Raw genomic sequence first — 24,823 nt, forward strand, 5'->3', positions numbered from 1 at the left:
CTGCCCTGAGGCTAAGAGTTCTCCTAGATTAGAAGCTTTTCCTCTGATAATTTTTTTTTTTTTGCTTTACCTTTTGAGTCTGAAAATATTTTTCTAGTGGCCGTTATCAGTTTCCCTTGTACTTAGATTTTGTAGCTTTAATTTTAAGGGGAACACTTTTAAGATATTCAGCTTGTGATCTCCTTTGTTTTAAAGAAATGGTGCACCTAACAGATCTTTTGTTAAGTTTTTTTTTAATCTGAGACAATGGGTTAAAAATTTATATTTGCAATTTTGGGTTTATATGGGACATCTTTTTCTGCTAAAGCAATACAGTATCAAACCTTTTGGAAATTTTATTTCTCTTGTGATTTTTGTTAAGTACATCTCATACCAGAAGCATATGGTCTTCAAGTATTACATCTAACACAGTTTTCTATCTTACTTTGAACTTCTTCCCAATTTTTAATTCAGTTAAATCTGCAGATTCCTTTTATTGTTGGTACGGAATTTTTATTTTCTGAAAAGAACAGTGTTTTAAAATTCTACCTCACAAAATTCTACCAGCCAGTTTGGTGTAGTGGTTAAGTGTGCGGACTCTTATCTGGGAGAACCGGGTTTGATTCCCCACTCCTCCACTTGCACCTGCTGAGATGGCCTTGGGTCAGCCATAGCTCTGGCAGAGGTTGTCCTTGAAAGGGCAGCTGCTGTGAGAGCCCTCTCCAGCCCCACCCACCTCACAGGGTGTCTGTTGTGGGGGAGGAAGGTAAAGGAGATTGTGAGCCGCTCTGAGACTCTTCGGAGTGGAGGGCGGGATAGAAATCCAATATCTTCTTCTTCTTCTACCTCACAGACTTTCAGCCTAACCTACCTTACACTGTTGTTGTGCAGATTAAAATGGAATAGGGAACAATGCTCTCCATTATTCCTTATGGGCAACTGTGGTCTCCATTATTCCCTATGGGCAATCATTGATTCTCTATTGGCAATCATACATCGTTTGTGGACAATCGCTGTCCTTAGTTTTAGTATGTCCTAAATGAAACTCAAAGCTGTGGATGAAAATTCCGTAAAATACTGTATTTACTCAGATGCAAGTCTAGAGATTTTTAGGTATGCCAAAGAGAGAGCTGCCTTAACAACTTACAGTTATGTTAAATAATAAAAAAACCTTTTTGGGATATAACATGGGGGTGTCAGCTTACATTCAGGGTCATCTTCTGAGTAAATGTGAGTACAAAGCAAAATAATTGACAATAACAGATACAACAAATCAATAATTTTCAAAATACAAGGCTGTCGGTTTGGTGTAGTGGTTAAGTACGTGGACTCTTACCTGGGAGAACCGGGTTTGATTTCCCACTCCTCCACTTGCACCTGCTGGAATGGCATTGGGTCAGCCATAGCTCTGGCACAGGTTGTCCTTGAAAGGGCAGCTGCTGTGAGGGCCCTTTCAGCCCCACCCGCCTCACAGGGTGTCTGTTGTGGGGGAAGAAGATAAAGGAGATTGTGAGCTGCTCTGAGACTCTGAAATTTGGAGTGAGGGTGGGATATAAATCCAATACCATAATAATCATCAAATTAATAGAATTCCAACTGAAATAAGTATTTTATCTCCCTTACAAAAAATCAAGAATGATATAGATTTCCACACCTTTTACAGGAAGATAATGCCAGCTGGGGAAGGGAGAGCTGCTGCCTGGAAAACATTGGATCTAAATTCCACTGTTCCACATATCAAAGCAATTACACCACTACCAAAGATTGTTAGCCTGATTTTAATTGGCATAAGAATGTGTCGAACAGGCTGTATAGAAGCACCAGCTGAAGTTTCTGAAAGCTCTTCAAGGGCAGTACCAAGTGCAGTGTAACAAGGACAGTATTGTTGCACATACTATCAGTGCCAAGAGTTGAGTCCCCAGCCCAGTTTAAGAGACTCAACAGCCGGAGGTCCAAGTGAGTTGATCCAGAGATTCTTTTATTGCCACCAGTAGCAGGAGGAAAAGCAACTCTCTCTCTCTCTGTACCAACATCCTTCCTGTGTTTTCCCTCAGAGCCATTTTCACAAAGCCATAACATTTATACATTTCTGATAACAAAGCAGGTCTAGTTGCTCGGTCACAAAGTTCTTGCTTCTGGCCCTTTGTGGTATCTCATTGGTCAAATGAATCCCATCTCCCATTTTAGATGGGAGTGATACCTCATGGGGTCTTTTAATCAGGACCCCCTCCCCCAAATCCTTTACTTCCTGGTATCTTGCATTTGTGGTTTTCTGGGAATGCGCAGATGGCCAAGGGGGTGTTTGTTCAGGTCCTTTGTCTTCTTTGTGTGGGCACTTGGCCTAATTCCGGAAAATGTGTAAGAGGCAAAACTTCTACCTTTGTTATATGTCTCCAGAGATAGGAAGAATGTTTACTTTCTCCTAGAAGATGTCTACAGAACATGATGATAATATATTCTTGCTAAAGAAAAGGGCCTTGTGATATGCAATGTGCTTTCTTTCTTTGTTCTCAAAGACCACTATGGGCCTGTGTCCCATAGGGAAGTGCAACTTCATGTATATTAAGGCCGGTTCTATGACTAGGGGAAGTGTATCTATCTGGCACTCTGTGCATGTTCTAGTGCAAATCTTAATCTACATTCTACAGTATCACAGGCTAATCAGTCCCTCCCAGAACATCAGCATTCTCCCCCAGCATCATCTCTGCCTTGCCTTTATGCCATTCCAGGTTGCTTAGTAGTAGTATAGTAGTATAATGATAGGGCTTTTTCAAGTGCATAATCCATAAATAAGGACACAGTTCATGTAATTCCATTTCTGACCAACCAAAATGACACAAAACAATTCCTTAGATCTCTTCAGGCCGAAGGTTACTTTTGTAGCAGGCAGCCTGATGAAGAGTTCTGGAGAACCCCAACACTTGCGTAGTGCAGCAAGAGATTTCAGTGTAATTTTTATGTTCATATTAGTTTCATATTCAGTCTTCAAGCCAACACTGTTGATTTTCCTAATGAGACTCTGACACAGGTGAAAATAACACCCTTTGACTCCAGCGTGTGGAAAGGCAATCTCACTGCATTCATACAACCTTTCTCAAAATCCACTAAAATCTTTTGAGGTGACAGATCTGGAATCAATAGCTTCATTATATCAAACATTCTATTATGGTATCCATGTTCTTTTTGAAGTAAAATGTAAATATATGGTGGATATGAATTCCCCAGTTGGTAAAACGTATTTGGCACTTTATCAAAGGTACCATCTCCATAGATGGTATCTTTGTTTAATTCAAGCATAAGATCTCTATCACCTAAAACCAGAATTCTGTCTGGATTTTTCCACACCAGAATCATGAAGTATCAGTTGCCTATATTTTTCAGGAATGTCAAAATGTATGGGTTTTTTGGGTTACGCAAATTACTGCCTGTTCTGTGATAGCTTCTCTTTCTTAAATAGCAGAAGTAGTTAAGGCCTCATAGATCTAAGAAGCTGAGCAGGGCTGACACTGGCAAGTATCTGGAAGGAAGAAATCAATAAACATAGTTGGAGTTAATTAAAAAAAAAATGGCATAATGGAGAATTGATCCACAGGTATCTGGGGGGCTGTTTTTGAGGTAGCTGCACCAAATCTGCAGCATAGCATCCAGTGCCTTTCCCCAAAATACCCTCCAAGTTTCAAAAGGATCAGTCTAGGAGGTCCAATTCTATGAGCCCCAAAAGAAGGTGCCCCTATCCTTCATTATTTCCTATGGAGGGAAGACATTTAAAAGGAGCATGGTCGCTTTAGATGTGATGGCCAGAACTCCCTTTGGAGTTCAATTGTGCTTGTCACAACCTTGCTTCTGGCTCCACCCCCAAAGTCTCCTGGCTCCACCCCCAAAGTTCCCAGATATTTCTTGAACTGGGCTTGGTAACCCTATTTAATGTGGGCTTCTTTCTGTGTGGGCTTTTTTCTGTGTTTTAGTATGCGCTTTTTCCTGTGTGGGCTTCTTTCCATGTTGGTTTATTTCCATGTGGGCATGTTTCCATGTGAGCTTTTTTCCTGTGAGCATTTATGTTTGTGGGGTTTTTTCTTTGGGGTTTTTTTTCCTAGAACCCTCACAGCTGGAGTAGGATATAAGCCCACCAAAGTACAAACAGGCCTTTTTTTTTTTGGCCTCTCCCAGCTGTCTGTTCACTGGGTCATATTAGTTATCACTGCAGCTAACATTTCCATTCCACTTCCATGTTCATTTCCCCTGTTCTAGGGAACAGCAAGTAACATAAACCATATGGCACCATGCCTGGGGGAAGGAGTGAGAACTGAGTCAATTATAGCTGCTCCCAGATTGGCTTGAGTGCAGTCAGGGTTGCTTCACATGTACTAAAATTTCTGTATGGAAGCAATTTTCTTGCAACCTATGTGTAGATCATCACATATCAAAATCACTTGTGCAGGGTTTTTTCCCCATTCTTTGTACATACAATGCCACATAATTCAGATGCCTCGAGGTATATGGAATGAAAAACTCCTCTCTGTGATCATTGCACACGATCATCTGCGTGTGGGTGCATAGAAATGCCTTTTTCTAAATGTGCACACCAGGCCTGACTTATCCATTAGGGATAGGCACAGTATCTAGGGCCCACGGAAATGTTTTGATTTCTTTTAGAAGCAGAAGGGGAGAAAATAAACTTTTGGGGTTGAAGAAAATGTTTTATTTTTTTTTTCTCACATCAGAAAAAAATGAAATTTTAGGACCCATGAAAATCTATTAAATTTTGCCTAAAATGAAAGAAAATGTTGAAGTATTTAAAAATTCAATATTGGTATTATTATGGTGGTAGAGGCCCACAATAGCAAAAGTGCCTAGGGCGTATGAAAGGCATAATGTGACCCTGGTGCGTGCACAGAATTGTGTGAAGCTTTCCAAGTTTGATTAAGACAGTTTGGGACTCCTTTTTCTAGCCCAATTGGAATATTCAGATAACTCCTCCCCCTTCCAACCGCTGATCCTGAAAGCACCTAAGAATCACAGCTCTCTTAACAGTTGCCTGCATCTTCTCTGGGAGAGGCAAACAAAACAAAAATGTATAAAGTCTTGTATAATAAACCTAAATATTCAACTCAACTTTTTGGGTATTAGTTATTTATGAATCATATATTGTTAGAAAAGTCACAAACATTGCAAGAAAACAATGCTATAAACAAAGGGAAACCTTTAAATCACACAGAAATTAATCAAGAAGCATTGCAAATACAATCAACGTTAGTCCATATATCCAATCAGAATAATGAAGAAGTGGAGCAGTCCAAAAGAGGGATGGGCATGGAATGTGAAAATGGTGATTTGTCTCATTTCATAGTTCATTGGGTTGCCCAAATCAGTGGTTTGGTTCATTTTGTGTGTTTTTTACAATTTCCTGAACATTTCATGGTTTATTGGTTTGTTCAGTTTGGGAAGGCATAGAATGCCCCCTGAGTGGGTTAGAGATGCCAAACCTGCAGCAAACTCTTCAACAGACTCTCCTCACCTCCTCTCCAAGTTTGGTACAAATTGGATTGGGGGGGGCCAAGCTACAGCCCCCCAAAGCAGATGCCCCCAGTAAACTGCTCTCCTAGGAGTATGTCAAGCTGGGGAAAGAAAGGGAAGCCACCCTGATGCTTCTGGTTGGTTTCACCCCCAGGAAGCTTGGGAACTGACTAGAAGTGGCAGCTGTGCTCTCTCTAGCCCCCTATGCTTCTGTTCAGTTTCCAGTGAACCTGACTAGAAGCTGCAGAGAGCCTGGGGATAGCAAAGCTGCCATTTCTAGTCAGCTCCACTTTCCCCAGAAAAAAGAAAAAAGGCCAGTTCGAGTTCAAGTTCAACGGGATCAGATGAACCAGTTCAGAACGAACCATAAGTTGGCCATTTTTAGCATGAATTACAATTCGTGGTTTGGCTCCTGCCCATCCTTAGTCCAAAACTCTAATTTCATGCGGAATGTGATTGGAAAGGTGATCTGGTGGTATAAGTGATATTGGTCCCAGCTTCTTATGGGTGAACTAGCTAATGATGGCTGCATTTTGCAGAAGCTTTATCAAAGTATGGGCCAATTTTCCAACAACTATCAAATCATTCTGTGTAACAGATGAGGCAATATTTCAAGGTGTTGTTGCTGTAAACAATAAATGTCACATCCAGCAAATAGTCAATGCTATCCATGCAGAATGGTTTGGTGGAAAATTGGTTCCGGCTTTAATAAAGCTTCTGCAAAACACAGCAATCATTAGCTAGCTCGCCCATAAAAGCTGGGATAGCACTGGATCACCTTTCCAATTAGTTTTTGACTGCTCTTCTTCATGATTCCAACTGGATAGATGGACTAACATTCTGATGTTGATTGTGTTTGTAATGCTTCTGGATTAATTTCTGTGTGATTGAGTTACGATTTGCAAAAATGGTTTCCCTTTGGTTGCAATATTGTTTTCTTGTAATGTTTGTGACTTTTCTAACCGTATATATGCAGGGCTTTTTGTAGAAAAAGACCAGCAGGAACTCATTTGCATATTAGGCCACACCCTTGATGCCAAGCCAGCTGGACCTGCGTCCCTGTGCATCCCTGCTAAAAAAAAGCCCCGAGTATACGATTCATAAATAACTATTTAATACACAAAAAAAGCTAAGTTGAATATTTAGCTTTATTATTATAAGACTTTACACAGTTTTTGTTTTGTTTGCTTCTACCACTGTGTATCCCACTATTTGTTGCTCATATCTTTTCAGGGAGATACAGCTCACAATTATGAGAACTATGTGGCGTTGGATGTGAGGAAGAACTGCTCAGCTACGCAATGTTCCTCTTTTCTTAATGTGCCATGGAGAAACAGGCTTGGGTAGGGAGATCACAGCTATTTCGTTTTGAGCATCTCCAGCCAGGGTGCTTTAAGAGTCCTTATGTATGCAGTGACCCAGGTTTTCCAAATCATGAACCTATGCAGACCCAGGGCTTTTTTTTTGAGCAGGAACGCAGTTCTGGCTTGCTTGGCATCAGAGGGCGTGGTCTAATATGCAAATGAGTTTTGCTGGGGGTTTTCTGCAAAAAAAAGCCATGTGTGAAACAATGGTGACATCAGGGGTGTGTGGCCTAATATGCAAATGAGTTCCTGCTGGGCTTTCTCTACAAAAAAAAGGCCCAGATTATAGCCCTCCCCCAAAGGAATTGCACTTAGTCCTTAAAAGAGACTTTGAATGACCTGAGTCGTTTCCACTTCAGTCCGGAGCAACACAAACTATATCTGAGTCACCTGTAAACAATGCAGGGCATTGAACTCCTTCAAGGCCTCCCACCAAGGATTTATAGAACCAGGCTGTGATACATGCTCTCCAGCAGGGGGCATCGCTGGATGCAAGGAAGACAGGGTAACAGGCTCCTGCATTCCTAATGAAAGGGAGAATAGTAGAGAATAAGGCAGGAACATAAAGTTTAGATTCAATGGCATGTTTAAGACCAACAAAGTTTTAATTCTGGGTATAAGCTTTTGTGTGCAAGCACACTTCATATACAGTGAAACAGAATTTCCTCAACCAATACTCATAGGAAGAGAGAGCTGCATTGCAGTTCTCTGTATGAAGCATCATGGGGATGTGTCCTTCATTTTTCTTCCCATACATTTTTGTTCTCTTCCACTTGTTCTTGCCCACTGTTCCCCCTCCCACCGCAACACCTTTAGCTGTGTTCACTTCTCAGGGTGCTGGCACTGTCAGCTGTATCAGGAAATGATTGTGGCAGGAAACAGTTTGCAGAGCCTGAGGAGAACTTGAGTCAGAGCAGTACCATCAAGGACCTTGCATGTGTAGTCTGGAAACCAGCCTGAGATAAGTAAGAGTACTCTGGCCCTGGGCTACATGTGGGGCTGACCCCCAGTGTCTTGTGGGGAGAAATGTCAGGCCTTTCCCTTTCAGCTGAGCTCCCCAGTGTAAGCCAAGACCTGACCGAGCTACCAGATGTCTCTGATTTCTCCCTGGGTGGGGATGGTGATGCCAGCTCCTTGGGCTCAGACTCTGAGTTAAATGGGATGGCTCCATATCGCCGGATTGATCGCTACGGTTTTATTGGAGGCAGTGACCTTAACAACAGGTAAGAGGGGGTTGTATTCAAGAACCACTGGAAGGGTGAAGAGGCTTTTGGAGGTAGAAATACCATGAGATGAAGCGAGCAGCCTTGGTTTGTTTTTGTGCTGCGCTTGTCTTCTTAATGATAGAGAACATTCCTTTCTGAGATATTCTTGCCCAGATATCATTATACCTACTTCTTGCCAGTCCAGTTTTCAGAAGTAGACAATTTCATGAGCTTCTGGAATGCGATTCTTTGAATGGTATCTTTGTTGTTATCTGACTTGTTACATTCATAGATTCCCTACAATATCTTTAATGTGATTTCACTTTGCAACAGAGATAGGACACTTCACAGATGTAGATGTGGGATTGAGGAACAGTGATTTCCTCAGTCAGTCCATGGCTGTCATGACTGGAATCCTGGACTGACATTATCTCACCTAGATCATGCTGGGTGGCTTCCACATGGAGATTATTCTCTGTGTAGCGCTTGTTGCTACTGTGAAGAAAGAGGCATTAGCAGCGGTAATAGAGCATCCATACAGCCTTTTAACCCACACTTTCCTTGCCTCAACCCCTCCCCCCCCCCACAGCCACCATCTCCTGATCCCTCTTTCCTTTAATTAGGAATGCAAGAACCTTGGAAAGAGGGATCAAGGGGGCAAGATCTCTGTGCTGAGTTCAAAACCTTCCCAATCTTTCTCCCTATCAGTATTTCTCTCTCTTTTCAACCTGTTTTAGAGCATACAATAGCAAATGTAAATTAGTTCCAGTTTTATCATGTAGGAAGATAAAGATCATGGTTTATTGCTTGGGGCCTAGCAGCAGCTGTGGATGGAGATGAGCAAAAGATGCATGAAGAGCAGCATTGTGGTGCGGACAGGCATTATCCAATGCTTATCCACATCGTCCGTAGGCATGAAAGCCTTTTTCCACATGGCTAGAAATGATGGTGGATAACTTACCTTCCTTAGTAACTCCCTCTAAGCTGTGAAGTCTTGTGAGCAAAAATTCTACTTAATTAACTAATGGCATTAAAGTTGTGAGCTACTGCATAAATTAGTTTGTTCTGGGGCCATTTTTTCCTGAGCTGAGACAAAAATGTGTGAGCTGAAGGCTAAAAAACCGTGAGCTAGCTCACACTAACTCAGCTTAGAGGGAACACTAGAGACCTCAGATGCAAAGTCTGATGTCCTTGACTTGCTTTTCTAAAGTGCAATATAGATAGATGAGCCATTGTACAATCATGCCTGTTTACCTTATTACGCATAATTTATTTGATAACTTCTTTTAATATAATCCAGTGCCTAATAACAGCTATATCTGATACAAATGCTGGTAATAAAGGTAAAGGTATAGCCTTATTTAATTATGACTCAATCCTGCATCACTCCAAACCATTTGTTTTCAGGGGACTGGACAAGTAGTGTATTTATCTCTCAGTGAAACTAACAAGCTGTAACGGGCTAGAGATCTATCACTTTCAGATGTACTTGCATTACAGTTAAGAATCTGGTTATTTGTATAAATGTCCTTCTTGTCTTTATACTAATGTGGCTTTCTTGAATGGCTGGCTCTTCAGTCCGAATCCTTGATAGGCCCTGAGAACCCTCGATGTGGAGCAAAATCCCATCATTCCTGGATCACAGCTTTTCCACAATGAGAAAATGGCTTTAAATAGTTGGACTGGATTACAAAGTACAGCCTTTTGTGAAATGGTAACATTTGAGAAAGGAATTGTTAAAGAGAATGAGGATTCGTTTGTCAAGCTTAGGTACTCCAGAAATAGTTTAAAGAGAGTGTTTCTTTTCAATGCAACATTAAAACTGCTAAGGGGTGTGTTTGTGTATATAGGATAAGGAAGAGGAAAGGAATATTCAGATAGTTCAGACTGGTTTCTTGCATAATGGAACTCAGAACATTTTACTCAACCATTGCTTCATGCAGGCTAGACTGAGTCTCAGTGAAAAGACTGCACAGCTTCTTCACTTCTCCACAGTTCTTGTTTTTGTATATTTTACATAATGCAATCTCAGAGCTCTACATATTACTTATACTCTTTATACAATGTTGCTTCCACAGTTGGCTTGTAATCCAATTCTTAACAAAAGTATAAAAGTTCAAAGCTGGCCTGTGAGCACTGATCTAAGATTTCCTGCAAGGTAAAAGAAGAAAAAGAGCTGAAGTATCTTTCTCTACCTATTAACTTGCATTTCCTGTTTTAGTAATCTTACTCACCACATCCTCTCCCCATCTCCATAGCAACTTGGGCACCATAGCAACAAGGGTGGTTACAGCAGTTAGTGACAGGGTTTCTGACTTTTCTGCCTCCAAGGCATCATACTCAGCCCAACTATACAGCAAACTACATAAGTGTTTACACCATTTTCATTGCCATGCTTCCCCCAGAGCATTCTGGAAATTATAGCTTGGTGAGATATTGAGAATTCTTGGTTAGAGTGAGATCCCTAGTGAGACCCCTTCCCAGAAATATGAGCCCCCAGGAAGCAGAAATACCGTAAATGTTGAATTGAAGAAGAAGAAGATTTAGATCTCGCCCTATACATTGAATCTCGGGCTGTGATCACACACAAAAAATAATGCACTTTCAATCCACTTTCCAACTGAATTTTGCCAGTTCACACAGGAAAATCTAGTTGGAAAGTGTACTGGAAGTGGATTGAAAGTGCATTATTTAATGTGTCTGATTGCAGTCTCAGAGCAGTCACAATCTCCTTTATCTCCCCCCCCCCTCCACAACAGACACCCTGTGAGGTAGGTGGGGCTGAAAGAGCTTTCACAGCAGCTGCCCTTTCAAGGACAACTCCTGTGAGAGCTATGACTGACCCAAGGCCATTCCAGCAGGTGCAAGTGGAGGAGTAGGGAATCAAACCCGGTTCTCCCAGATAAGAGTCCCCGCACTTAACCATTACACCAAACTGGCTCTCTACAAAACTGGCTCTCCACTGTCTGTGGTGTGAGTATGCTCTAGGCTAGAGTGAAAAGGCCCATCACAACCGACTATGGAGATTGAAGCCCATCACAACCGACTATGCTGCAGGGCTGTAGCCAGGATTTCAAGTTTGATGTGGCCCATGGCAGGATTTTTTTGGTTTTGGGGGGGACCAAACACATGGGGAGGGATACAGACCGGATGCTGGGGGTTCTGCGGCCCCAGGCAGAGTCCTGCTCCCCGCCCCCAGCCTGGGTAAGGTTGGAGTGGAGCCAGGCTCTGAGCATGCTCACTGCCACACACCCCCACGACCTTGCCGAGACTTCCTTAGTCTTGGGAAGCCTTGGCGAGATAGGGATGGCAGCAGGCATGTTCAGAGCTGAGTGCACTTGCTGCCACACACCCCCATGACCTCACCCAGGCTTCCCGAGTCTCAGAAAGACTGAGCGGCGGGCAGCACCTGCATAGTGCAGTCCGAGGAACTAGGCTCCGAGAAGCGCACTGCACAGGCACCGCCAGCTTTCGTGTTCCCCAGGTCCATAACAGACCTGGGGAATGCAAAAGCCGCCGGACAGTGGGAAGGGAGGGTGCCTAGGCCAGGTGGCACCCTAAGCAGTCGCATACTTGGCCGACTCCCACACGCCGGCCCTGGGGGAACGCTCAGCAGGGACAGCTCCTGGGCATGCTGAAAGATCAAAAGTGGAAGTGGCTGGCATTTTTCTCCTCCCTTACTTACATAACGCTCAGGCAGCTTTAAATTTGAGAATCTCCCCACCCCCACCCCCCGCTCTGAATGCCCAACACAGGTAGAAGGTGACCCCGGGTCCTTCCCAACTAGGGGTGCTTTCACAACCCACTCTTACTGGCTTCTAGACCCAAGGGGGGGCCCGGGCCAAAGAGTGCCTGGCCTGACCCTCCCTCTGACAGCCCCCCACCCATCCGTTGCCTGGCAACAGCTGGTGGGGATTGAAGTGATTGACTGAGGCTGCTGCGGCCAGCTGGGCTTTGCCTCTGGATCCCCGGCTGTGGCACTGCTAGCCCAATGCAGGGGGAGGTTTTGGGGGTGCTGTAGTGGGCACCCCAATGCCTGGTCTGGGAGCACAGCGGGTCTTTCTTTGCCAGCGTGGTTGGGGCTGGGGAGGGAGGCACAAGACACCTGCAGGAGACCCCAGAGCCCCTCCCTTTTGACAGAGATGCTGGCTATGGCCAGGTAGCCACGAGCGAGCGGAGCAGCTCCTCAGCCATGATGACCAGTGCCAGCTGCTGAGCAAGCCTTCTGAGGACCGTGGGAGACTGGTTGGTGGGGCCAGACTACTTAAACAGTGGGTTGATTGGTGGGGCCTGGACCCCCCAGTAGTTATGGGCCTGCTATTCTCTCCTGCCAAGGCCAGCAAGTGTGAACTCATCTGTGAAGTGCTTAGTCCATTTCCGAGGGTACTCTTCATATTAAAGTCAGTGAAGCTAATAAAGTTCGCCACCAATGCAAACTTTGAGAACACTGTCAAGAGTAATGCCAGCCTGGGATATGCGACCCATGGTGAGGGTCATGGTTTGCTAGACTTTGTCTGGGCCAAAGCAAAACCACTGTGTACACAAAAACAAACAAACGATAACTAAGTACAGTGTCCAAATTATTTATAAAGATACCACAAATATACAGGAAGTTTCTATGAGGGGATGGATCCCACAATGAATTTCAAGAGAGGCTCCAAGGAGAATGCTAAGAGTCCATTCAAAAAATCTTCTCCTGGAAATTCAAACAGAGTCAATTTCAAAAGCTGTGGTTGAGCCAATCTCCCAAAACAAAGGCTCCAGAGGTTCTGTGTTCCCTTTACGTGTTCGTCGACTTCGTATCCCACGTTTCGCAAATGAGCTTCATCCAAGAGCCATCCTGTAACCAAACATCAGTGACATTAAACTAAGACTATTCCATTTCCAAAAGGCACAAGCCTGGCAGGAACTGCCTCAAACATGAAGTCCACATGCTAGATATAGAGCCCACATACACAACACTGGTGAAGGATAATACACTGGCATCTTCGGGGAAGAGCTGGTGGTGCAGGGGGTGCATAAGCCTTCTGTTCTCCAACCCAACCAAGAATGTTGCCAACAGGCCTGAAGAACTATATCCTATCCCTTCAATAGAGGCTTAATGTGTCGAAAGGGACAGTGGAAGATTTTTATAGCATGAGGGTAAATAATATCACCTGATAAATAGCATCCAAGTAAGCCTGTATTAAAAAGGCAGGGTCCCCCCCCCCCCCCCCTCTGGGGCCAGTACTCCTTTTCAGAATTTCAGTGCCTCCCTTCTGGCTCTGCCCAGCTGGACTCTAGTTTCAGAGTAGGGAGATGGGAGCGGGGGACAGCTGAGTGAGGGCTATGCAAAAGAATTCATAGGATGGGGCAGAATTACGCATCCATCCCAAGCAGCTGATTCGCAGTTTTGCACTCCTACATTTCAATTAGGATCAAGGAATTAGGAAACTAGTTTTTTTTTGGTGGAGGGCGGAGTTGTATAGTGTAGCTCCACATTCATACAAGGAACAGATCCCAAAATCAATCTGTTGAAGGGTTTCAAACATTGTTGGGTACTGTGATGGTCTCGTGGATACCAGCTAGGGTTGCCAGCCTCCAGGTGGGGACTGGAGATCTGTTTTTACAACTGATTTCCAGCAGGCAGAGATCAGCTCCCCTGGAGAAAATGGCTGCTTTGAAGGGTGGACTCATGGCATTGTGCCATGCTGGGGCCCCTCCCCTCCCCTCCCCTCCCCTCCCCAAACCCTGCCCTCTTCTGGGTCCATCCCAAAAGACTCCAGGTATTTTCCAACACAGACCTGGCAACCCTAATACAGGCATATGAACATGGACACATATGCAGAGTGCAGAAATACACCTTACCTTGGCAAACACTCTCAAATCCACATTTGTCAAGGTAATGCACACAAAAGAGAAATATTCCCACTGATTCTCCTGTGCAAATATCCCCAAACCTTCTTTTCTTACAGCTGAATTTACTTTCAGTTCCAGAGTCCAACTGGAAGGGGAACTAAAAACACCTGTAGGAGAGGATTGGCAGATGAAGGAAGAGTTGAGTGCTTTCCTCTTGCCAACTGAGACAAACATGGGGTTGCATTCAGGGGTGTAGACTTTTCAATTTTCTGGAGGGGTGTGGGGCCCAGCCAGAGGCATTTGATCCAGTGACATCAAAGGGAGGAGCCACTGACATCACAGGGAGGGGCCTCCATGAGCCTGCCTAGGCGGGGAGGGCGGGATATAAATAAAATTAATAATAATAATAATTATTATTATTATCACTACCATTGAATTTATGGAGAAGCTCCCTCCCCATAAATGTAGGGTGCACCCCCCCCCCAACAATGCCCATGGACCAGGCCAAACCCAGGAAAAGGTGGGAGTTGGCCAGTGGTAATAGTGGTATCTCAGAGGACTCTTGCTGTGTCCTGTTTTTGAAATTCAGTTTTACAATAGTCACTTTAAGATCTGCAAATATACATATCATGTGCATAGGACAAACTAATGGTCACAAATCTGACAGTAAAAGGCAATACAGAAAAGCTTTAGGGGAACATTTTATAAGTTTCCCTGGATGTTCACTTACAGGTTTCTTGTTTCTGCCTCACTAATAAAGTACTGAAATTGACAAAACTATGGCATCACAGATACCTTTGTTTGATAAATGCATGGGTCTCTGACCCAGGGCAGAATACAAAAGTTTCTGGGCACTCAATTTCTGAGCAATGTACAAAGTCCAGAGTTAGCGGCAATGTCTTCCTTCCCGCCATCCTCCCCTTCTCTGATTTCACCTCAGAGGCGGAGCAGAGCGGGCGACCATAAGTACTCCCATTATTCCATCTGTATTTCTTTATTTATATTTATTGCCCATTTTATCATTTGAGATTTAACTACTTCATCTTCTGTAGACCATTTCAACAGTAATTTATAAATTCTTGAAATCAATTTTTCACTATCTCCAAACAGCATTCTTTCCAGTTCTGTTTGTTCTTGTCTTACACCATCATTTTTAATATCCTATTCAAGCAAACTCTTGATTTGTTGCAATTGAAACCAATTATATTTATATTCCAATTCTTCCACCGATTTTAATTCCACCTTACTGCCATGTATTTTTAACAATTGTTTATACGATAACCATTTCTCCTCTTTAATGTCTGAATATAACTTTATTACTTCTGTTGGCACAATCCAAAGCAGTTTCCTCTCATCCCCGAATCTTTTATATTTCAACCAAGTTTTTAACAAATTACTTCTTATATAATGATGTAAGAAGAAGTTATCCATCTTGCTTTTCCCATAACACAGATATGCATGCCAACCAAAAACGTTTCCATGGCCTTCTAATGTCAATAATTTTCTATTTAGTAACGTCATCCATTCCCTAATCCATACCAAACAACTGCATCATGGTATAACTTTACATCTGGTAGTTGGAAGCCTCCCCTCTCTTTTGCGTCAGTCAAAATTTTCATTTTAATCCTTGGCTTCTTACCAGCCCATACAAATTCTGAGTTTCCTTTGCCATTTATTAAATTGTTTATTGTCCTTCACTATTGGAATAGTTTGAAACAAGAACATAATTCTTGGTAACACATTCATTTTGATTGCCGAGATTCTGCCCAGCATAGACAAATTCAACTTATTCCATTTTAATAAATCTTCATCAATTTTCCGCCAGAGCTTCTCATAATTATTTTTATACAAATCAATGTTTTTGTTGTTATTTCTATACCTAAATACTTTACTTTAGAGGTCACTTCACACTTTGTTAGACTTTATAGTTCTTCCTGTTTAATCTTTGACATATTTTTACACAAAATTTTTTACTTCTCTTTATTTATATGGAAGCCTGCCAGCTCTCCAAATTCTTGTATCTTTTGAAGCAGTAACAGTGTAACTTGAGTTGGATTTTCATTTATAAACATTACATCATCTGCAAACAATCTGTATTTATAAGAAAAACCTTTCCATTTCAGTCCCTCTATCTCTTTATCTTCTTGGATTCGCATAAGCAATATCTCTAGAGTCATTATAAATATCAATGGAGATAGAGGATAACCTTGTCTTGTTCCTTTACTGATTATCATTTTCTCTGTCAAATCTGCATTTATACAGAGTCTTGCTTGCTGTTCAGTATATATCGCCTTCACCATTCTTACAAAATCTTTTCCCAATCTCAGTTTCTCCATCACTGCAAACATAAAGGCCCAATGCACATTATCAAATGCTTTCTCTGCATCTGCAAAGAATAATGCTACTTCTTTTTTTCTTCCTAGTCAAGAATTTCTTTGTCACCCAAAATAATTTTATTAATAATTTTATTTTCCCTTTTTCTTTTCATTTGCCAGGCCAGGTATTTTCCAGGTTTATTCGCACCTTCAAAGGATTTTTGTTGAAGCCTTTTTAGATTCCATTCTACTTCTTTGTTTAACAAATGTCTCATTTGACTTTGTAATATTGTAATCTCCCTTATAATTTTCTTTTTCCCAGGTCTCTTTTTAAGCTCCTTCTCCTTCTTTCCGATCTCTTTTTGCAAGTCTAACATTTTATCTTTGGCTTTTTTATCTTTATTATTAAATGTAATTAGGATGCCTCATTTTCATTTATTTGAAAGAAAGATTTAGTTTCCTTTTCCAGAGACTCTACTACCACCTTTTCCTGCAGCAAATCTTCATTTATTCGCCATCTTAAAGTCTTTTTTATGGGTTTTGCAGACCACATTAATGGATTTAGATAAAAATATGGAGCACAGGTCCATCATTGGCTATTAGCCACAGTGTATGTGTGTATATAACATTTTTTGCCACTGTGTGACACAGAGGGTTGGACTTGATGGGCCGTTGGCCTGATCCAACATGGCTTCTCTTATGTTCTTATGATTGTGGTCTGCCCCTATTTTAGGAAGAATCTCTATTTTTTTTTTGTTGTAAATCCCAGATTTTTGTAATCCATAACATATTGATCCTTGAGAAAGAATTATGTCTTGATGAAAAGAAAGTATAGTCCCGTACTTTAGGGTTAAATTCCCTCCATATATCAACCAGACTTTCTTGTTTTACTAGTTCAAAAAATGACTTTGATAATTTTCCTTCATTATTTTTTTTCCCCAGATCTGTCCAAAATATTTTTAACCATTCCATTAAAGTCTCCCATTAGCATAATTTGCTCATATGTCACTTGATTTAGTTGTTCCTTAAAGAAAGAGTCTTTTGCTCCATTTGGGGCATACAATCCCAATAACAAAGTTCTTTTTATGGTTCAACATCACTTCCACCGCAATAAATCTACCATCATCATCTTTAAAAATCAACTTTGGGTCTAATTCTTGCTTCACATAAAAAACCACACCTCTTTTTTTCTCCTTAGCCTTGAACAAAATTGCACACCTAGTTGCTTATTCCATAAAAAATTGTAATCCAGTTGTTTGATATGTACTTCTTGTAGACAAATTATGTTACATTTTTGCTTTCCAATCCAATGAAAAGTTGCCCTTCTTTTTTGTGGTGAATTAAGTCCATTTACATTCCAAGATATTAATTTGCAATCCATCATGATTCTATTTTTAATCTGTACCCCCAAATTCTTTATACTCCTGCAGAAACTTCGCCATGTCTTGAGTGGTTGTGATGGTAAGTCTCTTCCCCTTGTATTCAAAACCCAAACCCTCTGGAAGTATCCATCTGTATCTTATTTCACTTTCCCTCAGCTTGCCAGTCAGTTTTTTATACAATCTTCTATCATTTATAACTTTCCTTGGCAATACTTTCATAATTCTTACACTACTGCTACCCACCTCCAATTTGTTGTCAAATTGTTTACTTACAATCTTACCCACCAAGTCTCTTGTCACAAATTTCACTACCACATCCCTTGGTAGTTTATTTCTCCTTGCATAGTCTGAGTTGACCCTGAAAATATAGTCATGAAAGTAACTGGTTTCATCAGGGTCATCTCCCAAAAATTTAGCGATGATTTTTATTATATATGTCCTTAAATCAGTCTCATCAGTTTCAGGCACTCCTCTCAGACGTATCTGGTTTTCCATTAACTTGCAATCTTGTAGTACTGCTTTCTCCTGCATTTTTTAAATTGTGGAATCCACTGTATTTATTTTTATATCATGGTCTTTCACTTTCTCTTCAACCTCCTGTATTTTTTTTACACTGCTTGAAAGTCTTTACTGATAACTTCTATATCTTTTTTAAATTCCTTCTTACATTCAGTTATAGAGTCTTTTATCACTTTAATCAATCTTGCCTCCATGACATCCATTTGATCTTGCGTTTTGGACCTTTTCACTTCTTCCAATTCTTAGCTCTCGTCTGGATCTGCTTTGCTCCTGGTTTTTGGACTGACATCACTGCCTTCCCATTGTAAATATAGGCTTTAAAATTGACCTCACCAAATCACTTTTTAACAGTACAATCTTATAGAATGGAGCATGCCCTTTCAGATGAGCCCAAAATCACCGTTCCCCGAAGCTCCAAAGCCGAGATATTAATTTTAATTTTTTTCCCGTGGCTTTTCTGCCCCATTTTTAAAAAAAATTTCTTTTTCCTCTAGAGTGCTCCAAAATTAGTTCCAATCACATAGTTCAATAAATCTAATCTTCTAATGATGATATTTGCCAGCTCTGCTAATTTTTAAAGTCCCGTTGTCTTTTAAAATTTTTTTAAACTTTTGACCTTCTTTCAATGGCCGCCGATGTTTCTCTACGATTATAGTCCTAGAGAAGGCTAGGGGGCTTACAGTTTTCCCTTCTCTTAATGGCCGCTTCCTTCCTTTCTTGCCACAAAGTCTCGTATTCTATGGTTGAGAAGTCTCGCGGTACTCCTATGACGCCACCTCCTGTGATGTCCTGTTGATCTGCAGTTCTGTTCTGTTTCGGAGGGGGTTGCCCGACCACAGGTATGCCGAACAATTTTTTGTTTTCCCTTTTTTAACCTTATTCTCTAGTTCTCTTAGTCCCAAATTTACCCCCTCCTCCTTCTTCTTTACTTTAATATACTAAAAATGTATCCAGATCTTTGTTTTTTCTCCAAATAAGTCTTATTTTAGTCTCGGAGTGATAGATAAAGATCTTCACCTTTAAAGATCACGATCCTTTCAAGCACCGTCCTCTTCCAAAGTAGATATTAATTAGTCCCAAAGAAGCTTTGGCTCATGATGCATTTAAGTCAATTTAACGACTCCAGATGTCCTCTGTAGACGTTGTAATGCAATTCTTCCCCAGGGACTCTTCAAAGCCAAAAAGGAACCCCACTGGGATACCTTGTCAGCCAAAGTAAATCCCCTCAGAATTTTATGAGGATGTCTTAGCCATCTCCTTGCCTAGAAGATGTAGGCAGCAGGCGTTGAAATCACCTTCTCTGGCCAGAACAGAGCTTCTGGTTTGCTCCTCTATGGAGAAGCACGTCAATCCTCCATGACACCAAGCCGGAAGTCCTCAAAGTTCTTCCCCACCCCCCACCCCTTGATGCAGGTCTGCTCAGGTCAAAACAGCTTTTCCTGTCTCCAGAGATAGTCCTCCTGTTCACATATATGTTTCCTGGGAGGGGAGAGAAGAGGGATTTTTATTTATCTATCCATTGTCTGCTCTGTAGCTCAATTAGCATTTGTAAGAAGGTGAAAAAGATAATTACACCTCTGACTTCCTTCTTCGCAGTCCAGAGGAAAAAACACACAGAGGGGGGGGGGGAGCTTTACTGCTTCACATGCCTTTGAAGATCATTATCTCTCCTTCTTGAAAATCTAAACTCAAAGGAGTTTGTCACTATGCCTAGCATTGGTTGCTGAGCTCACAAGTTCTGTACTGGTTGCCTGGGGCGGGGGCGGGGCTCAGCTTGCACTGAAAAAATTCGGAGGGGGATGAAGCCTCGAAGCCCCCCCACATAGTTTACACCTATGGTTGCATTGACTAGAAGCTAGCACAAAAGAAAGGGTTAATGGGAGTCCTCATAATCTCGAAAGAGAGTTCAATGAAGAGCTCAAGGGTTGCAAGGTCCTACTCAGGAAATATCTGGGGACTTTGGGGGTGGAGCCTGGAGCAAGGTTGTGACAAGCATGATTGAGCTCCAAAAGGAATTCAGGCCATCACATTTAGAGGGACCAAGCTCCTTTTAAATGCCTTCCCTTCATTGGAAATAACAGAAGATGGGGGCACCTTCTTTTGGGGCTTGTAAAATTGGAACTCCTTGTTCAATCTTTTTGAAACTTGAGGGTGTTTTGGGAAGAGGGACCAGATGCTATGCTGAAAATTTGGTGCTTCTGTCTTGTAAAAGCAGCTTCCTCAGAGCTCCAGATAACCATAGATCAATTCTCCATTATGCCCTAGGGAGGCCAGTTCCCATAAGGTATAATGGAGTGCCCAGCAGACATTCAACACCCCTCCATACCCGCTTTCTGCTAAGTGGTGGGAAGGTATCCCAACCAGTGAATCTCCTGCCCAAATTTGGGATTGACAACCCTAATTAGAGCACCTAAAGAAAAAAAAAGTTAAAAACAGAAGCCAAGAAGTGAGGAAAGGGATGATGTAAAGATTCATAGCTCTCCAATGCAGTCCAAGAAGATGACCTTGGTTTTGCTCGTGTCTGGTCCACATCCAGTTTAGGTCAACTTCCAGTTGAGATCATCCGGCACCGGGAGACCAAGTGGCTGGAAATGATGGCTCATTGGGAGAAAACTATGGCCCGACGCTACAGAAAGGTGAGAAGGAATGGGAAATCATTTGTTGAATTAGGTATAATACTGTACCCTCTAATCCCAAATAGCTTTCACAAGGAACCTCAGGCACACACACACCACTGGGCCCAACGGGTCACGTAACATTGATCAGGATCAGCTCCTCACAGTTTTTCTAGGCCTCTGTCTGGCCCACAAATCTACCTCATCCATACCAAGAGTTCAGTGCTCGCCCACTTCTAAAATTCCTAATCTGCACTCCCTACTATTTCCAAAATGCCAGGAGCACTCTGAAGACAGTGAATTAGGGATATTGGTAGGATTGTGGTTAGCTCAGTAAACTCTTCAAACATCTATGAGCTCCATCCAGTTGCCCAGCCTTGACAGGTGCTATTGAGAGACATCACATTCATTAAAAGAGAACAATCATTTGCAGAGAGCTCTCTCCATCATAGGAAGCTGCTTGTCTACAATTTTGTGATTAGAATGAGCACCTCCCCCAGGCAGCCATTTTGGTTCCCACTATCTCTTCTCAGAATTCCAAAAATGCCCATAGATTTAAAAAGGTTTGGAACCTTGATTAGGACTGAGAAGGGGACCATTGTATAATAAGGCTGTGTAGAAGATCACAGTTTTGCTAATGAGTTTTCTTGTCTCAGGTAAAACTGCTTTGTCGGAAGGGGATCCCTTCATCTGTGCGTGCCTGCTGTTGGCCGCTGCTATGTGGAGGGCAGGCAAAAGCAAAGAAAAACCCCCAAAAGTATCAGGTGAGGTCTCATCTCCTGTGGCTTCACACTCACATACTCCTACTCTTGCTTGCCACAGCCTGTCATTGCTTTTCTCCTTGCCTTTCGTGCTCCCTTTCCTACAAACTCTTATTTCCTTCTATGGTTTATTTTGCAAGCTAAATATCCACTATCCACCCTGGCTGAGAAGAGCCCTGTAGGCTCAAACCAATGGTCCATATAGTTCTACACCCTGCTTCCCACAGTGGCTAACCAAATGCCCTGAAATGTCCACATCAGGAGATCAGAGGCCAAAATCTCCCCTAGTCATTGGTCCCTCAGCACCTAGCATTTAGAGATATATTGCCTTTTATTGTTGTTGTTTTGCATATTTTACACTATTATCTGATGACTTCTCCTTACAGAGAGGAATGGCCAGAGGTCTAGGCTGACAAAAGTGGTTCTTTTAAGAGAAGTATTTAAATACTTGTTGCTGTTGTTCTAGTCAGCCAAAAAACAAACACTGTATTTGCTTATTCCTTTGTGCTTCTGTTGAGCATCTAGTAGCCCTCTCAGCCAGGCCTCCTGAATATATTTTATTATTGTTGCAGGAATTGGAGGAAGCACCTGGGGATCCTCAATGGATAGAGACCATTTCTAAAGACATTCATCGCCAATTCCCTTTCCACGTGATGTTCTTGTCACCTGAAGGGCCTGGGTGAGTGAAGGGCCTGGGAGTGTGAAGGGCCTGGAAGTGTCCAAGTAGATACCCATTAGACATAGGAGGCATTGGGTTGAATAGGTTTTTCAACAGATAACAATTCTGGAGAGGGGGTGCAAGTGAAAGGAGAAAGGTTCAGATGACAAACCATGCACCACAGTTTATTCTATTGCATGATATTGATGGGATTCTCCTACTTTATTCCACCTGAAGAATTAGAATGTGCAGACTCCAAAGAAAGGAGCTCTTAAAATGGCAAGAAGTGGTTAAACTTGTTATTTTTAAAATGTTAAACTGACTCTCCAACATGTGACTGGTACAAATGGCACATGTTTGGGGGCAAGGAGTTGTGAGTGAGAGACCCCTAATTTCAGTTGTATACGGACATCGTAATCACCCATTTGGTTGCCAGTGCCTGGAGATTCAACTTACACACATCTTGCCGTGAAACGTGGGTTTTATCTACCAGTTTATAAGAGACTTATGTGAGTACTAACAGCCTCAGCATTACAACAGCACTCTATATCTCCAGAAGAGTGCTAGCCAGAAGTACAGATGGGTTTCCAGCCGCTATGGGTTTCAAGCTTATCTTAAGCGTGGATCCTGCCAGACTGCCTAAGTTTTTGTCCAACGGAACCAAAGACAAAAGATGGTGCCAGTATAGAAGTAAAGAAGAGGAAGAACATCTTCACCTAGAGCCAGAGTTCTTTGTATAGATCGGGTGTCGCCTTAGGTAACAATTTGGCCCTCTATTGTCACCTTTAGATAAGTTTGGATAGCTTGTTAATCACTTCCACCCCAATATCCTCACCCATGCCTTGCCCTAATTGTCACCCTGGAGCTCCCCCTTTGCCCATTGTTACCTGGAAACCCATTCAGGTAACCAGGGCCAGGACCGCTCATTGGCCAGATATGGGCGTCCAATCAGGTGCCCCAAATAGATTGGCCACTGCCCACCACACAAGTCAAGCCCCTATGGTCACTTCGTAGCCTCCCCTTTTTCTGAGGTCATGTACCATCTGACCACTTGTCATCCGCCCCTGCACCTCCTACCCCCTAAGGGTTCAAGGTAGTCCTTATAACCTCTGACCCAACTCCCCACACGTGTGCATCTGACAGTACTACATACCCCATGGTTAGATACACCCTCGATACCTGATCAGTTGAGGGCCCATCCCCCAATTCCTTTTTCGTCGCCATTGGAGCCTTCCTTGAAGACTACGATAGGTAATTATTACCCTGTTTGTTAATCCTTGTGTTTACCCCTGTCTATTTCTATCTTATCTTATTTTTATTAGGACTGTATGTGCGTTGTGTGACTTTATATTCTTGTATGTTTGTCTTTATTTCATAATAAACCTTTTTAAGAACATAAGAGAAGCCATGTTGGATCAGGTCAACGGCCCATCAAGTCCAACACTCTGTGTCACACAGTGGCAAAAAATTTTATATACACACATACACTGTGGCTAATAGCCACTGATGGACCTGTGCTCCATATTTTTATCTAAACCCTTTTTATATTATATTATGTTGTCTCATTGGGTAACTTCCAAAGCAGACACCTTCGGTATACATAGGTTTTTGATTTCACTAAAAGGCAGATTGCCCTCCACTCTAAATCCCCCAAAATCCTATTTTTAGGGCAATTTGCTTAACAGAGTCAAATTGCATATATCCCTTCATGTTAGAGGTGATACCCAATATGCACCCATGAACCTCATAAAACACCATTTCATGAGGCAAAAAAACTTTAGAAATGGATGTCCTATTAACTATCTGGAAAAAGAATGGCACAATGTTGTGACTGGAGTGCTCAGAAAACACGATATCCCATCAGTAGGAGGACTACATTGAAATTTGGCATCTGCATCTAGTTCTATTGCATTTGACGCTATCAGAAGAAAGTATCCTGCTTGGAACATCAAGCTAGACAACTTTGTAAAGGACTTCTAGCATATGTTTGGTGTTGTGTTTCCAAATCCCATTTAATATGCAGCCTGAACAATGTGATTTTCTGTATTTGTGCTTTGGAAAGGGTTTTCCTAATTTTCTCATTGTTGAATTGTCCAGGGATTTTGACAGATTTGATTTTCAAATATGGATGCTTTCCTACTAATGTTTTACTTTCCAGGCAAATTTCCAGAATTGATACTTAAGTTATACATGAATAATACCCTATCCACATTTTTCCCATTTTGCATATCTGGAGTTTATCTTCTGTCCTTACACAAAGATACTATATTGACTGTGATCCAAAATTGCTCTCATATGAAAAAGGATGCATCCATCCCCCCTCTGTCTCCTCTGAACAGTGAGTGGTATATCAGAGCTGACAACATCAATGTGTCCAGTGAACACACATTCATTTTAGGCATACTCGGTGTGGACTTCGTAGACAGATAGAGGGGATTTTCAAATCTGCCTGTTCTAACCTTTAAAGTGCGGTGAATATACTTATTCGGTTTGAGTTGCAACCTTTGTTATACCCTTCCAATGTCCATTGAAGTTAGTGGCTTGGAGACGCGAGGGGGTAACTCTAGGAAACAAAATTTGTGTCCAGCAAACTTTTCTTTGTTGGTCTTAAAGGTGCCACTGGATTCAAACTTTGTTCTGCTGCTTTGGACCAACATGGCTACCCACCTGAAT

At 42.1% G+C, this 24,823-nt stretch overlaps 1 protein-coding gene across 1 annotated transcript in view; it reads left to right on the forward strand.

Annotated features, from left to right (window-relative positions):
- Positions 1 to 7,864: 7,864 nt before the first annotated feature.
- Positions 7,865 to 24,823, forward strand: part of TBC1D10C (TBC1 domain family member 10C) — a 33,561-nt gene continuing 16,602 nt past the window's right edge. Inside the window, exons 1-4 of the mRNA XM_060261898.1 lie at positions 7,865 to 8,080; positions 20,653 to 20,752; positions 21,388 to 21,495; positions 22,065 to 22,171. Of these exons, the coding sequence (XP_060117881.1) occupies positions 7,884 to 8,080; positions 20,653 to 20,752; positions 21,388 to 21,495; positions 22,065 to 22,171 (512 nt within the window). The 5' untranslated portion in view covers positions 7,865 to 7,883. The remainder of the gene's footprint in view (positions 8,081 to 20,652; positions 20,753 to 21,387; positions 21,496 to 22,064; positions 22,172 to 24,823) is intronic.

The sequence above is a fragment of the Heteronotia binoei genome, chromosome 21, assembly GCF_032191835.1.
Source record: "Heteronotia binoei isolate CCM8104 ecotype False Entrance Well chromosome 21, APGP_CSIRO_Hbin_v1, whole genome shotgun sequence".
NCBI lineage: Eukaryota > Metazoa > Chordata > Lepidosauria > Squamata > Gekkonidae > Heteronotia > Heteronotia binoei.